Raw genomic sequence first — 16,506 nt, forward strand, 5'->3', positions numbered from 1 at the left:
AGCCCCACAACGTTGCATCTGCAAGATCTCATCTTATCTTTGAACACTCAAAACATTGTTTTTTTAGAAAGGGGAAGCTTAATTCACCTTTTAAGAGGAAGTTTAAACAAAGCCCAGAACATTCAAAATGAAAGAGAAAGTCACACTGACAAACTTTCTCACTCATATCTGGCTGCATTTCATTGTACAAGGAAACATTAGAATGACCAGCCATAAAATATTTGATTTATTTATCTCTTAATTCAACAAATACTCTGTCTCACACACCATGATTAGTTCCATTAAATCACAATTAACAAGTTCAATAGGAAGAGAATATTATCAGACAAACATTTTTCATATTAACACAATTAAGGACCCACTTGCTTTGCACTTTGAATTCACTTCATCCAGAATGACACTTGATACACCAAGAAAACAAACAAGGTCCACTATAGGCATAAGATGGAAAATAAAAACACAAAAACAGAAAGAAACTGAAAAAAAATCTGTAACAACTACACATAAGTTATTCATGGTTGTTATAATCCACAGAGCACCATCTGATCTGATGGGAGCCTCTGTCTTATATTTTCTCTGAAGTGGGATTAATGATATATCTAGCAGCTCAAATACCAGTAATAACATATTCACTCCAATGTTTTTCACATATTTCATTCCCCAGATATAAACACGTACACACTCACAGTTAGACCCATTTTTTTTACTGGATCTTAGACAACTTTTGCATGAAGACTTGATACCTGGACAGACCTGTTAATGCCCGCATATATAATCACCCCCCTCTTCATGCGGAGGTTGTGTCCCTCTGTCCAGTTAATAAAACATGTTTTCTGGAATGAGAAGACTACTTTACACTATGATTGTAGAGTTTATTATTGCACATTATCACGAAGGCAAAATAAAAAGATGTTACATTTCACACAAATAATCCTCCTCATGAGCTCCTATGTCAAGTGGTCAACATGATGTTTTGATAAGGTCTGCGTCATGACAACCCTGCCGGAGATTTGCGGCATTTTTAGGACATCACCATTCAATAAAGGCCATCTCTGGAGCTCTCAGTCGTGGATATTGTACCTGTACGCCTCTATGAGCCCTTCGACTGAGTGGATGAAGCCAGATATGGCGCAAATGCCCCCAATAACAAAAATGGCAACGTCGAAGAACACGTGGTGCCACAGGAGATTCCTCCACTGGAGCTTCAGGTGGAAGAGGCTTGGCAACAGGAAACACAGGCCGGCGCCGGTGAGGCTCCCAGTTAAACCCATAAGGAGGGCGAAATGGGGGACAAACACTGCCATGAGCAAGGTGAAGACCACCAGGAGAACTCGGAGGCCCAGACCCCATGATTTTAACTGCCCACCGGGGCCGTAGCAGTCTGGGAACATGGCTCTCCCGCCATCCTGGAACAAGGATTTCTCCAGAACCTCAACTGCAGCAAAGAACGGCAGCGGGTAAGATAATAGCGCCTTAGCGACGAGGAAGATGTTCACCACAGCCCGGATGGTTGACGGCAGGTTATCCGTGATGACCTCTTTGGTGGCGTCTGCCCACGTCAAGTAGGCCACCAGGGCGAAGAGGCCCTTGAGGACGCACGCAGAGATGTGACTCCAGTCCATCATGCAGTGGAACTCGCTGGGCTTCTGCATGTTTCCCTCCAGGGACGGGAGGAAGATCTGGGAGGTGTAGCTGAACACGATGATGCCGATGGAGATGGGGAATTTCTTCACATCGATATAAAACTTGACCTTCTCCCAGGCCCACTCGCGCGCCCTGGAGAGGCAGTAGGCGATCACGAGGATGTTGATGACAAAGTGAGCCAGGGTGCAGAGGAAGCTGAACTTGGACACGGCCTTGAGGTTCTTCAGGAAGGCGCACGGCAGGAGCGCGGCCGTGGCCACCACGGACCAGGCTTTCTGGGAGACTGGGAACCCCGGGAAACTGTTGTACATCAGGTTTCCGCTGACCACGACGTAAAGAATACAGGTCATGACCAGCTCGATGATCTGAGCCACGTTCACAACGTGACCGCCCAGTGCGGGGAAGCGGGGCGCGCAGCAGGCGTTGGCGATGTCCACATAGGACTCCCTCACGCGCACTTTTATGCCGTCCTCGTTCTCCTCGTACAGACACGCGATGAGGATTTTTCCGGTGTAGCAGCACACCACAGCCGCGAAGATAATGAGGAAGAGACCGAGGTAGCCGCCGTGGAGGATGGCGTACGGCAGACCGAGGACGAACATGCCCTGCGGACAGAGAAGCGCAGCTGAGTGGTAATGGACGAGGCCCACATCGCAGTGACAGGCCGAGCCAGCCCAGGCGTGCAATGACTGGCTCACACGGCCCACAGCTTACATAATAACAATGACAAAAAAACGATATTTTTGCACATTAAAATGACATGCAACGCAGAAATATGAGATTTACCACAGTTGAGTAATTTCAAATGTCTACATCACACAATTATTTTCTCATTCTTCTCGCCCTTGAAAATCAGGCCTTTGCCTATAGACGGAATGGAATTAGGTCATTAAAAATACGATTAAAAATAAAAAAAATTAAAATTCGTTTGTTCAAAACTTCAATTTGATGGAGACGGTGATAAGCACGTGGGTCCGTCCAGCCTTGGGGCTATCACAGACCAACAGGCCCTGCCTGCAGCTCCACTGATAAACGGATTTGAATAAATAAATTCCCAAACCCACTGCACCAGTGAGTTCACCCACAAACCATCAATAAAACCTTTTAATTAAGCCTGCATTTATTTATAATAAAAAGTAGAATTTTAAATATATTTAACAGCCAAAATTAATTTTGGTAGACTTTGTTGAGCGTATTGATTTATTACAATCCTGGATTGTGTGAAATTCTGCGCTCTTTCTTCTCGCTCAGGCCTAAATCTTAAAATATGACAGATCTTCAAGGTGACTCTTGGCTCAGGCCTGATGCATGCAGCACATGGTATTTTTGCATCCACACATGCACGATGTCAGTAACCACAGTGTACCTGAATGGCGTTGGTGACGTTCCAGCCCGCTTCCCATGACGTGATTTTGGGTTTGTCCTCATCCAGGGAGCCTCCTGTCTTCAGGGACGAGGGCCTCGGACCGGTGCCGTCCCTCTGGTAGTGGCTGTCTCCATCAAGCTCCCCTTCTCCCTCCACGTCTCCCCCTTCCTCGTCTCCCTGAAGGACATCCATCTGCATCCCTTGCCTGTAGTCATAATCCAAGTCGTCGCACTCAGCGAAGCCCAAACCCTCCTCGTCCGTGGCGGCCTGGAAGCCCAGCCGGGCGAACACCCCGCTGACCTTGGCCTGAGATTTGTTGGACACCGTGTGGGCCGCATTGGTCAGCTTGTTGCTGAGCTTGTGTCGAATTAGGTGAGCCATCTTCTTTACCCGAATTAAAAGACGCTATTCAACTGAAAAATGTTATTGCCGAGTAAAAAGCAGAGAGGAAGATGCATGCAGGGCGATTTATTTGTTGTTGTTTTTTTTTTTTAGATTGCTACTGTAAAGTCATGCCTGTTGCCTCTTCGATGTCTGGTGAAGAAAGCCAACCGTGTCTCCCACACCGTTAAAATCCTCAGCCGCTTTTCTTGGCTCGCTCATCCATATTACTCCCTCATAAACACTCCTTCATCAACGAAAAAACTCCCCAAAACACAGACCAAGACGAAAATATGTCCTCATTTGTCGTTTAGAAAGAACAGTCAATTTAGCATCATTTTTTCCCAAGCAGTTTTGTTGGTCGGTGGTGAGAGCGCGAGCGCTGGAATCTGTGACCGCATCACACGAGGAGAGGGAGAGACGAGCGTGCACGAGATAGAGAGAGAGAGAGAGAGAGAGAGAGAAAGAGAGAGAGACGGAGAGAGAGAGAGAGAGAGAGAGAGAGAGAGGAGCGTGCACGAGTACATGCAGAGGATATACTGTGTATAGGCTTATATAAATAATATGTATCAATCTTTACGTCGTGTTAACGATCATATTACTGTTATTGGTTACTGTCCAAATATTTGGAGAAATTGTACGTTGATGCTTTGGCAACATTGTTCTTGAAACCTTCGTGCCAATAAAACCCTTTGAATTGAATTTAGGGAGAGAGAGAGCAGCGTGCACGAGAGAGAGAGGGAGAGAAAGGAGCGTGCACGTGTCCGCATAGAGTGCCAGTGTAACGGCACGCGCACTGCACAACTGTATGTGTGTGAGAGAGAATGTGTGGGTGTGTGTGCGTGTGTGTGTGTGTGTGTGTGTGTGTGAGAGAGAGAGAGAGAGAGAGAGAGAGAGAGAGAGGTTGACCCTCTCCACGGGACTTTATTTAACGGCAGAGTGATCACGAGGATAAAACGGTCCTTTAAAGGCAGCAGTGTTACAGACATTATGAATGAATGAATGAAGAGAATAAACATTCACCTGCTCTCTGTCAACAGGTCGACAGGCACTGCCGTCAACAAACAACAACAAACAACAGGCGTCAGGCATGTATGATAAACAAATACTAAATATCAGGCCTTTTGCCTCAACTTATCCAAATGTATTGTATAAAAAAATATTGTAAATTCTTACAGTGATGTACAGTTGTTGTTTGCAGCATCTACAGTATGGAAAATGCTGTGGCTATATAAATGAACTATATGACGTAGGATTTTGGCTCAAAGAATCATTTTATTGTATTTATTTTTTTGTTAGAAAATATTTCACCTGCTCGTCTTTATTTCAAACGCGAAGTTAATCTTAAATGTGTGAAATGAAGCACAAACTGCAGCATGTAGACTGAGATACACAACTCACAGTCGTGCACACATGCACGCAGCCAACGGGTATTTTCTGTAATGTAAAGACCGAAGGCCTCATTTCCGTTGTCAACTTAATATATTTCTTTAGAAATGAAACAGTGTTCATACAAACAGTACATATTTTCCAATAGAAAATATTTTAACGCATTATCCAATCATTTTTGTCTTTACACATTTCCGTTCGATAATAAAAAACAGAATCGACAATACATCTTAAAACAAAATCCATGTATTTCTATACAACACTCCTCATATTAAATCATGTATATTAACGGCTGCACTATTTCCTCAGAGTCCGTTTGAATTTATTCTGCATGCAGTTGCAGATTTTAAGTTTCCTGCTCATTTAACAGCTGGATTCCAGATGAGCATGCTGAGCAGGCTGCAGGAGGAGGCAACTCGTTGCTGATATGATGAACATCCTGCAGATGGCCTGCAGCACCACGGACAGCTCCCCACACACAGAGAGAGAAAGAAAGAAAGAAAAAAAAGGCTCAGACTCCTCCTCAGCCTTTTTTAAAATTTCATTTAAAGAAAAAAATGGTCACACCATCTATTAGCTCAGTTAATTCTCGTCTTATAGTGGGTAAAATGTTCTGAATATCTTCACACAGGGAAAAAAAAAATCTCAGAGTGAGAGTTATTTCTTCTCCACTTCAGCTCTAATCCTCGGGAATACGAAGCACCTCGTCTTTGCCTCCATAATCTGCCGTGACACGGCTGAGCAAAAGTGTCATCAAATTTTTTGCATCCCGCTTGCAGAAATGTAGCTCAGTGTGGCAGGAGGGCTGAAGAGGCTTTTCTGTCACTGTCTCACATTTATGAGCTTTGAAAAAAAAACATCGGACATTTCTGCTAATTAATGATTGGTAAAGTAAACGAATTGTATTTTTTCCCCTAAGGCTGGTTACATCAAAACTGTCGTGTATCAGGCAGAATAGATGAAATGCAAGACAATATTTTACGAGCAGCATCGCAAGACAAAAAGCGAAACACGGACTAGAGGTCTAAATTTAGACACCAGCCAGAGGACAGAGAAAGTTGTGCATATTTTCATGCTTGGCTTGAGCTGCTTTGCCAGCTGCTATTTGTGTTCAGGCCAACACAGTGTTTGTTAGCGAGTGTGTGTCATCCATGTCTGGGGGTATGTGCATACGTGTGCGTGCCTGTGTGCGTGCGTGTGTGTGTGTGTGTGTGTGTGGTGAGGAAATAGGGAGAGTCCTTGAGGCTTGTCTCCCTCCCCCATCACATGCACACAAACCGCGGGCGCTGGGACAGAGGATCGGCTGCAAATGTCACACGCACAAAAACGCAAGCACGCAAAATACATGCAGCCTCACCCAAAATCTGCAAACCAGCTCCCACATCCCAGTGAGAAATGTGGAAAAAAGACATGTAAAAAAAAATAACGCGGCAGAAATATAAAATAGTTTAGAAAAAGTGAAAGATACCTATTAAAATATAGCAATATAGATTAAATTCAGTTCAAAATGATAGATGTATTTCTGAGCTACTTCCTCATGACAAAATGGATTTCCAGTGTGCCTTTTTTCTCTGAAAGGGCTTTAAGATTGGTTGCTGGGGCGACCAATTTAGCTTCTAAGGCTACAAAGAGAAGGATTAATTCAGACTAGATGTGTGTGTGTGTGTGTGTGTGTGTGTGTGTGTGTGTGTGTGTGTGTGTGTGTGTGTGTGTGTGTGTGGAGGCCTGAGATACGGAGGGGCTTATAGCCTCGTCTAACAGCCGTGCAGTGCTGACTGGGAGCAATAATCTCTGATAGTTGCCATGGTCACAGTAATTGGACAGGGTGTGTGTGTGTATGTTGAGATTTTTGGAGAAAAGAGATTTTCTCAGCACAGGTTGTCTTTTTCTTTTTTTGTCTCTGAAAGCCTTAAATGTGGCAGAATTAAAAGTATTTAAGCCAGGCCTAGACCTTTTTTCTGATTGTAACGAGTGACAAAAGAAAAGGAAAAATACTGGATACAAAGCAGTGAGAGAGCACGTGTCTCTATAGCAAGGCTGCACAATCGTGTTTTATTTCTAATAAAGGAAATAATAATTTTAATAATAATCAGGTAATGTTGATTAGCTGATAGTAAATAATTAATAGTAAAAATTACTGATAGAAATACTGATAGTGAGTCAGACTCCTGAATAATGATTTACGGCATCATGCTGCTGTAGCACCATCTAGGTTAATAAAACATTTCCAGGATCGCTTCTGGTTATTATACGTGCAGCATGTCAGCTCAATTTGGTTTCAGTGGTTACAGTTGCACTTTGCCCTCCAATAGTTGCTGAAATAAGCTAGTTTCACAGCAGACATTTTAACACCTCACAGTAGGAAAAGCAGAGGTGCAAGTAGGAAAATTAATGATGGCTGAATTCCATTTAGCTGCTTCAGTTTCAGGGTCCTGGTGTTGTGCAGGCTGACTCACTTGAATAGAGCAGAGCCATGTTAATGTTATAATAACACCTGTGATTTTCCTATTATGACAAGAGCAAATGTCTGATGTGAAAAAGTACTATTAGGCAACGCTTACAAGAATAAAAAAGATTTTAAGAAAATGGTGATACATAAATGAGGAACTTTATTCCATCTAATCCGATGTGGTGATTGGATGAAACTTGGAGGAGTGAAAACTATTTTGCAAAAATCAAGAAAAAAAAATCAAGAAAGTCAGACATCTGTTTAGGGATAAATGGATGTAACCTACACTTGTAGTCTGAAGAAAGTCATTCAGGAAAACAAGACTCTGCTTCTTCTTAAGGGATTTATAAATGGCCAGATGGTAATTGTCACCCACTGATGTGTTAATAGAGATATGGCACCGCCACTCAGTCCTGCTGCCAGTTTGTCCCAGTGGCCACTTGTGGTCCTGCATAGACCTCCATTATAATATAGATATCTGTATAGGTAGGTCAATTGCAAAAAGGCCAAATAATATGCTTTGAATTATTAATATTTTATTCATAAAGGCTTTCATATTTGTAAAACTTGTGTATTTATATGGGCCCAAGAGGACCAAGTGGGCGGGAGCAGCAGGAGAAATGCACAACACTGAAGTAAACTTGAAGCTAGAAAACTGTTTTGGCTCTGCCAACAATTTTCATTTCACTGAATAGGGACCATCTTGGAGTCCTGTGTCCAGTTCTTATAATACATCGATGGGGCCACCTTGATCCACATCAACAATAAATCAGTTGTTACTTAGTCTCCACCAAATTTTAATGAAATCTGTGTTGCAGGGTTTTGAGATATCTTTGTAACTAACAGACAAAAGGGATGAGTCTCTTTGGTGCACATAAAGGCAAAAAAGCCTGTTAACCTGTTTTGGGAGGAGGTGGAGCAAAAAATTAGACAAGAAGGCTAAAAGCCCCTACACACCCACACAGGTGTGTTCACCTATGACATCTCCCCGACTGGTGTGTACAAACTGTGCTTGATTGACATCTCACTCTCACCCCTCTTTTGGTTTTGTTGCAGCTATTGGGGCTGAACAATTTATACCATTAGCCTCGCCCCTTATTGTTGCTACACCTGTCAAGCTTGATGCACGTGATGCACTTTACAGTGTCAATGATGCCAGATTTATCACTCAAGATTCATAGTAATTTTTGAAATAATAAGATAATCTTTTCCTTGAGTTGGCACCATCTCCAACTGACTTTTAATGTTTCTGTTGAATGTTCCTGTTATAAAATGCTGAAAGACTGAAGCTAAAGCTCTATCCCAGGCACAAAGTCATCATCCTCACCAGTTGATGAAGACATTGTTCTCGTATTGCAGGATCGAGCTAGTTAGCCATTGTATTAAAGTACAGTATTATGAGGCCAGGCATGCTAATGTTTGACTTGTATTGACACAGTTTATTCCATGCTCACACTTTGGCTCTTGTGTTGTTGTTTTTGTAAAGGCTTAAGAAAGACACCACCCTCAAAACTCTTTAAATGCCAGGTATTAGCGCCCCCATGCACATATGGTGGCTATGATTGGACAATTGATGTTCAGGGGCGGGGTTTTGCAAACAGTCAATTCTTCAAGTAGCTCCGCCCAACCTCAACCTGACTAAAGGTGTAATTATAAGTATATTATATTATAATATTATAAGTTAATTGGAAACACCTGTGTGGGTGTGCAGGGCATTTAAAAAACAAACATGGATACAGTTTGAAATGCTTCTAAAGAGACTGTACGGACATATTCATCCACTAAACAAGACACACACACACACACAGACACACACACACACACACACACACACACACACACACACACACACACACACACACACATTAATGCATGAATAGTGACAGGTGCACAAACACATTAATCATTCTATGGCCCAAAAAGATCTGCTGGGCTTACAGGGCCAGAGACTGAAGAGAGCTGTAGTGACAGAATCTGTGTGTGGGGGCGATTGTGCGTGTGTGTGTGTGTGTGTGTGTGTGTGTGTGTGTGTGTGTGTGTGTGTGTGTGTGTGTGTGTGTGTGTGTGTGTGTCTGTGTGTGTCTGTGTGTCTGTGTGTATTTGTCTGTGAGGGAGAGAGAGAAAGACAAAGAGATAGAGGTTACAGTGTGTGTCTCACAGAGGAAGAATATGTGTATGTGTGTGTGTGTGTGTGTGTGTGTGTGTGTGTGTGTGTGTGTGTGTGTATGTGTGTGTGTGTGTGTGTGTGTATACAGGCGTGACAGGGTGCGGAGGACAGTCACGGAGGTTGCAGGGGGTTTTGTCCGCAGTGTGGCTCTGATATATCAGAAGTGCTCAGAGTCAGAGTCGTTACGTAAACTGGGCTCTCTTCCTCCGTCCGTCATTCCTTCACACACACTCTTGCCTGTTTTAAGCCGGTCACTCCCACATTCACAGATGAATTTGTTATAGCAGTAATTTGGCATTAATGACAGGTGAACAGTGAGAGACAATAATTAAAATATTAAATGGAAATGATGCCAGAATGTTGTGATTCATTATTTCACACATAATCTTTACTGACAGATGTTTTTCCCCTCAAAGCGTTCTGCAAAAACAGCATAATGCAGAATCTGTTCTGCCTCCACAAAAAAAGCATTTGACTGTCACATTACTGCAGAATATTTTTAATGTAAAAAAGACACTAAGGTAGTAAAAAAAGAGCTATAAAAAGGTTGAAAAAATGACCACAATTTAAACAAAGAAATAAATAAACAAATAAAAAATACAATAAAGGAATTATCCAATCAGTACATTATTATTCTGAAGCCCTTTGCTACATTTTTCTGTATCTAACATTTATATTTTACACTCACTTCTCCTCTAAATCCCATCAAGGTTAGTGAGGACCTCCCAAAATTAAAGTAAAAGGACAACAAATTAATATTTAAAACTTAACAAAAATTAACAAAATGAAGAAAGAACACACCCTATCAAACGTTATATTTCTCCCTCAGCTCTCCATCCCCTCCCTCTCAGTGGGAACTAACAGTCTGTTTGTGCCTCCACAAAATGGAGGCTGCTTGGCATCACGCGTGGCAGTCCCAGAGTGCTTGTAGCCTATTAGTTCCCCTGCGCCTCATCACCGCTGCCTCGATGACAAGCACAACAAGCAGAGAGCTGCAAGCACCGCGCACGGACTGCGGCACAATGTCACGTCTTGCCTCCTGGGAGGGATGGACACTAGTGTGTGTGTGAGAGAGAGAGAGGAAAGTTGATGGGGGTGTATTTGTATGAGTTTGTGACCGTATGTGCATGTATGTGTGTGTGTGTGTGGGTGGGTGGGTGTGTGTGAATAGTGTGGATATGATTGTGTGTGTGTGTGTGTCTTACCAGTGGGTATGTAACCATGTGTGTGTGTGTTTGAGAGGGTGAGCTGACCCAGATCTGCTTATTAGCATCAGGAGGAGGGGGACGGCAGTCACTTAGAGCTTTGTGCGTGAGCAGTGAACTGTGCTCGTGCTTCAGTGACACACCATCAAGGTTCATACAGTAACCCTCCACCCACACACACACACACACACACACACACACACACACACACACACACACACACTTTCCTTCCGTCATCCTCTTCATTCTGCTCCAAAATGTCTGTGCTATCCAGGAAATAAACCCACTCAATCTAGAACAAAACACGTCCTCTATTGTTGAATCCATGTAATTCTGGCCAGCAGACCCTGAAGGTTAAATAATGGTGATATTATAAACAAACAAACAAACAAACAAAAAACAAACAATAACAATATTTAATCAGAACAGCAGAAATCATAGGACAAGATTTTTTGCAATATTTGCTTGTTATATTTCAATACAATACTCACACACTTTCCATCAAACCCAAGAATACAACACCATTACATCACGGAAATTATGTCTTTTTTCATATAAACTAATGCATACATTATACGTTACATGTCATAAGCCATATTTGGCCTCTTTGGAATCTTTATTAGAGTTTAAAAGTTGGACCCAAAGATAAAAATTAATCTTGCAGCACTGAAGCGGTTTAACCAACAATAAGACTTTGCCAGTTTGTGTGAAATCTTCTTTCATTGTTGTGTTTATTCCAGTTTTCTCTCCACATCTGCAGTGGCTACAAATCTGTGAGTAAGTTGTTGTGTGATATTATTCTCTTAATGTACAAAACTAGACAAGAACAAAAGCAGCTTGGCACGGATTCACAGAAATAGATGCTTACGTCACCAATGGTTAAAACTGTTATGATGCTAGTGGCATGGCTCTATGGGATGTCCATTTGTTGGTTGGACCACTTTCAGAGTCCCTGGAGGATGATTTTTAGAGATGTTGGTCCTCCTCTCACTTTTCCTCACCTGCCACCAGCAGGTTAAAGTTTTCACTTATTCTGTCAAATATCTCAACATCTACTCGACGCCATTGGTGCTAGCATGGCTGTAGATCCTAGTTTTGTTGATACATATCAGATTTATCTCTGGCATCAATCTACATTGAATAAATGCATCATGAAATAGAAAAAAAGTAAATAAATAAGTATTCAACAAATAAATAAAGAACTATTATATTATTTCCTAAAAGGTAACTTTAAATGAAAATGAAATTGTAACCAGCAGTTTTTCTCCTGGTACATTTGTTCCTTTGCTGACTGCAGGCTTCTGTACGTCACACTGATATCTTAGGGGGAGTTGGAATATATGGCTATTGTTTTAATCAATTATCCAGTTCAAACTAGGACAAAAAAATCAGACCACATAACTCCAGTCCTCTGAAATCTTCATTGGCTATCTATTGTCTTCAGAATATAATTCAAAATCCTCCTCATGGTGTACAGAGCACTTAATAGTCTGGCTCCACAGCACATATCAGACATGCTGTCTATCAACTAAAGCTGTCTGTATGTCTGTATGAGTGCCGTGTCGAATTTGGTGCAATTTGGACAAATATTAATCAATTTAAATTCTAAATAAACAAGCCATCAGCCACGGGGTGGGGCTTCTGAGCTCTGCTACAGCATGTCATGATCAGGGCTGTACAACCCTGCTATGAGAAAGAGGAGGGGATGACATCTCTCTTCGTTTAATAATGTTAAAAGTTAGGCTTTGTTGTGGGTTTCCTGAGTCATTTAAAAAAAAAATGCAAGCGAGCAACAGAGAGAAAGGATGGAAAGTTTTCTCTGAGAGAGAAAAAGCCTGTGAATGACAGAAATACATTATTTTCTGATTGTTTCACAGCAGTTAGATTCTAAAGCACAAATAAACAACCATAAAACACTCAACAGGTGATTTACTGTGGAGACAGACGATCTTTTGGTGCAATTTGGACATGTGACACGTTTAATATTAATAAACTGTGAATAAACAAGTGAACAGCGAGCTGCTCACCTCTGTGTCTGAGTGCAGCGGGGGCTGTTTGATACAAACACTGTCACATCACAGCGGGGCGGGGCTTCTGGGTTCTGACTTGCTGAGAGGGACAAAGGTACGAGCCCGCTCAGTTAAACTGCCCTGATGACGTCATCAGGATTTAACAGACCTGTCAATCAATGTGGGAGTCATAGCAACCTCAAATTCTGTGGTCTGACAGTGATGGCTGGTATGTGATGTCACTATGACATCACATTCTGTTTTTTCAAGACAAAATGTCATTTAGAATGTGATGTCACTCTTGATGTCACAAACATCAAAGGACTGATGTTTGTGGACACAACATTTCGGCCTCTGAACATCCAACATCCAGCATTCTAACATTGTTAGAACACCTTCACTGCGTTGTGTTGATACTCATAAACCAGCTCGCCATATACAGAGCACATTAAATACAGTGGCACACAGAAGAAGACAAGAACGAAGACATGTTTGAAATGAAAGAAATGTTTCAACGTAAACAGACCATTCCTAAGGAGTTTGAAGGCAACAAGGCCCCCCTCCTTGACAACAACACACAGGGACAAAGAAGTCTCCTCTTCAAGTTCTGCAAGGTTCGTGGAGAGACTGAAGCCATGGACCAGCAGAACAGGGTCTTGGCTCACCAAATAGATGAGCTCAACCTCAGGCTTGCCAACAGCCGAGATGTAGAAGAGAAATATAAAGAGCTGAAAGCTAAGAGAAAAGCAGCAACTGAATTAAACAAAAAGCTTCAGAAAAAGGCTCAAGAGCTGCACATAAAACTTCAGAGTCAAATAGCCCTGGAGGAAAAATGCAAGTCTGAAGAAGACGAGAGACAAAAGATGGTCCAAAAGAATCGAATTCTCGAGCAAGAAATTGTTGGAATTCACAGGAGATTTCAGGACCGAGAAACATTGGAGGAGGAATACAAGGCAATAAAAACGGAGTGCAAAAGCCTGAGCCAGCAGAACGACATCCTGCAACAGAGGGTTCAGGACCTCCTTCAAAAAATCTATACGTACGATCAGTTGCAAGAGAAATATAAAACAAGACAAGAACAACACAAAGTCCTAAGCAAACGCCGTGCCAACCTGCAGCAAGAAGTTCAGCAGTTGACTGACAAACTGAAAGACGAAGGCCAAATGAGGGCTCAGTATCATATGCTGAAAAACCAACATCATGCTAATATGGCTGACTGTCGTTACCTCGAGGGCAAAATCCAGGACATGACAGCAGATTACGAAAGCGTAAAACCTTGGCTGGACAAGTTTTACACTATGAGAACGACTTGCCACAAGAGGGAGGGCCTCCTGCGCGAGTACCACACTCTTCTCAACAGGCTCAGTTCCATGGTGTCAGGACACATCTCAGCCAGCAATTATGAAGCCATTATGAGCTCAGGAAGTCCTTAATTCAAGGCCAACAAAAAGGATACAAAGCTGTCAAAGTGGATAAAGAGGCAACATGTCAACAAAGCTGCAAGAGACAAACAGAAACAAACAGACAAACAATTGGAGAACTGTACCACAAAACAAAAAAATGAGTATATAAGGAACATCGATGGTGTTTAAGAACACATTGAGGGGGTGAACCAGGGGTCCCAGTACTCGGCCAGAGATGAGTCCTGACTGACCAGAGGGGTACTGGGGCCAACAAGTGTGCTGGAAGTGCGGCTGCACTAAACTAAACATCTGGGCTGATGAGAGGGGCATCGGGGCTGCATTGCAACTTTACTATAAGAAAGTCAAGCTTCTTTCTTTCTTATAGTGAAGCTGCCAACAAATAAGATCCCTGCCTCGTCCCTCCTGCATTTTTATGGGTTCATTCTGTGGGACTCTGGGGGTTTTCTCCCATATATATCTCATTTACAATGTTCTCTGCTAAAGCTTTTGATTCATCACCCGAACTAAAAAAAAATAAAAAAAATCTGCAAACAAAACAAACTGCAATGTCTTCCACTTCACATATGTCGTTGATAGAAACAATAAAGAGTTTAGGCCCCAAAACCAACCCTTGTGTGACTCCACATTCAATTTTCATACACAGATGTATTACCAGCAAACTGTATATATTGTCGTCTGTTATCTAAATAGCTGCTTAACCAGCTTGGACAATGTGGACTTACAAGACACTAACTAACTAACTCACATTACATTACAAACAAAAAACGTTGTCGTCTGTACCAACCTCTACAAATAAAATCAGCCACACAAAAGGTTCCCTTCCTGAAACACAGCTCAAGTTTTATTTATCATATAATCATCCAGAAAAATTCATCAGAGATTAGTGTTGCCCTTAAATCATAATATAAAACCATAATAAAAAATCAAATGGACTTAGTTCTCAGTCTCACCTAAATCACATAGCAAACAAAGTCTTTTCTCTTCAGGCAGTAAACCTGCCTGTTTCTATAGCAAACAGTAATGTATCTGAACGCCGCTATGCACACAGAGGTCTTTGACTTTTGGATGAATTCTGCTTCACATAAGGCACTGTAGTTATTTTTCATCAGACAGTATGAATATGTTCTATATGTTCTATAATTTAATAAAAAATATATAAATACCGCACTGAAGTTGCAGGAGTTCTCAACGGTTATTTGTTGTTTGACTGATTCCCAGACATGGTATTTCTGGCTTTCAGGACTATCTATGTTTTGGAAGAAAAACTCTGCTAGAATTGGAATTGCATGAAAACAAATAGATTAATATGCACCCAATTTGCAATTGCACAAAGTCTATCCAACAATAGATCAAGAGGAAAGAAGTGAGTGATTTTAAATTCTTAGGTGTCATTTTGGACTCCCAACTCAAATGTTTTGAGGGAGACATGTTTGGAAGCCCTACCAACAGACATAACAACACATACTTATCTGAAAACGTTTAATGAAAAGGTGAAACACTGGCTGAAGGAAAACCAAACCTGCGATCATTGATCAATGATCATGCACTTGTACACACACATAGAGGAACAGATACATATAAATAAACAAACATACATAAAGACTATGCATGTACACACACACACCTATAAACATTATACACATATACACATCATTACGAGGAATTAGGGAACATACAAACATGCACACATACACAACACATGTAAATTGATTATTATGTGAAGTAAATAATGTTGTTATTGAGAATGTCACTATTCATTATGAGCTCTATTTAATGTATTTCTGGTAATGATATGTTATGACTATTATTATGTAGAAAAGCCTAACCAGGGACAGGGGTCACAAATTAGCTTTGTCTAGAAATCCTGTGCAACACATCTGTTTTATGTTATTTTAACCTGTTACAATGTTTTTTACATCGTCCCTGATAAATAAACTAATAAATAAATAAAATAAATATCTAACTTATAACAAAACAGAGCCAGCAAAGCAGTTTGTGTTTATGGGCGCAGCATTTATTCACTTTGAGATCGACACAAAGCACTTGAGCTTGCAGAAATGCTAGCATCAGCTGGCACTAGTCTATCTACTGAAGCAAGGAATCTCTGTCTGTGTGTCTGTATGTCCTTCGTGTATCTCTTGAAATGTTCATCGGATTAACTCCTCACTTGGCAGGTGCATTGCTGGGGAAAAAAGGGAGTGCAGTGTCGAATTTGGTGCAATTTGGACATGCTTCATGATAAATATTAATAAATTTAATGCTTTAATAAATTTAATTCAAGGCATGTTTTGAATGGGCACTGCACTAGTCAGTATACAATCCCAGCAGATCTCTCAAATCACAAAATGGTGATCTCCACATGCCTAAAGCATTTTCAAAGGCTTGTGAGATAACATTTAGCTTTTATGCACCTAAAGAATGGAACAGTTTGCCTGCTGATCTTAGACTTGCTGTGACTCTGTGTTCTTTTAA

The 16,506-nt window shown here is 41.5% G+C and overlaps 1 protein-coding gene across 1 annotated transcript; it reads right to left on the reverse strand.

Annotated features, from left to right (window-relative positions):
* Positions 1-203: 203 nt before the first annotated feature.
* LOC122981877 (vesicular inhibitory amino acid transporter-like) lies at positions 204-3,812 on the reverse strand. The gene is made up of 2 exons (XM_044350663.1): positions 3,011-3,812; positions 204-2,249 (listed from the first exon to the last, which is right to left on the reverse strand). Exons 1-2 carry the CDS (start codon positions 3,389-3,391, stop codon positions 1,062-1,064), a joined length of 1,569 nt encoding a protein of 522 aa, XP_044206598.1. The 5' UTR covers positions 3,392-3,812; the 3' UTR covers positions 204-1,061.
* Between the last annotated feature and the right edge of the window lie 12,694 nt (positions 3,813-16,506).

The sequence above is a fragment of the Thunnus albacares genome, chromosome 5, assembly GCF_914725855.1.
Source record: "Thunnus albacares chromosome 5, fThuAlb1.1, whole genome shotgun sequence".
Taxonomy (NCBI): Eukaryota; Metazoa; Chordata; class Actinopteri; order Scombriformes; family Scombridae; genus Thunnus; species Thunnus albacares.

What these genes read in the sequence shown, in the direction of transcription:
- LOC122981877 (XM_044350663.1), bottom strand. Translation starts at nt 3,391, where the DNA reads ATGGCTCACCTAATTCGACACAAGCTCAGCAACAAGCTGACCAATGCG. An exon ending in ACGTCACCAACGCCATTCAG is followed by an intron (nt 2,250 to 3,010) that starts GTACACTGTGGT and finishes CTCTGTCCGCAG; the next exon opens with GGCATGTTCGTCCTCGGTCT.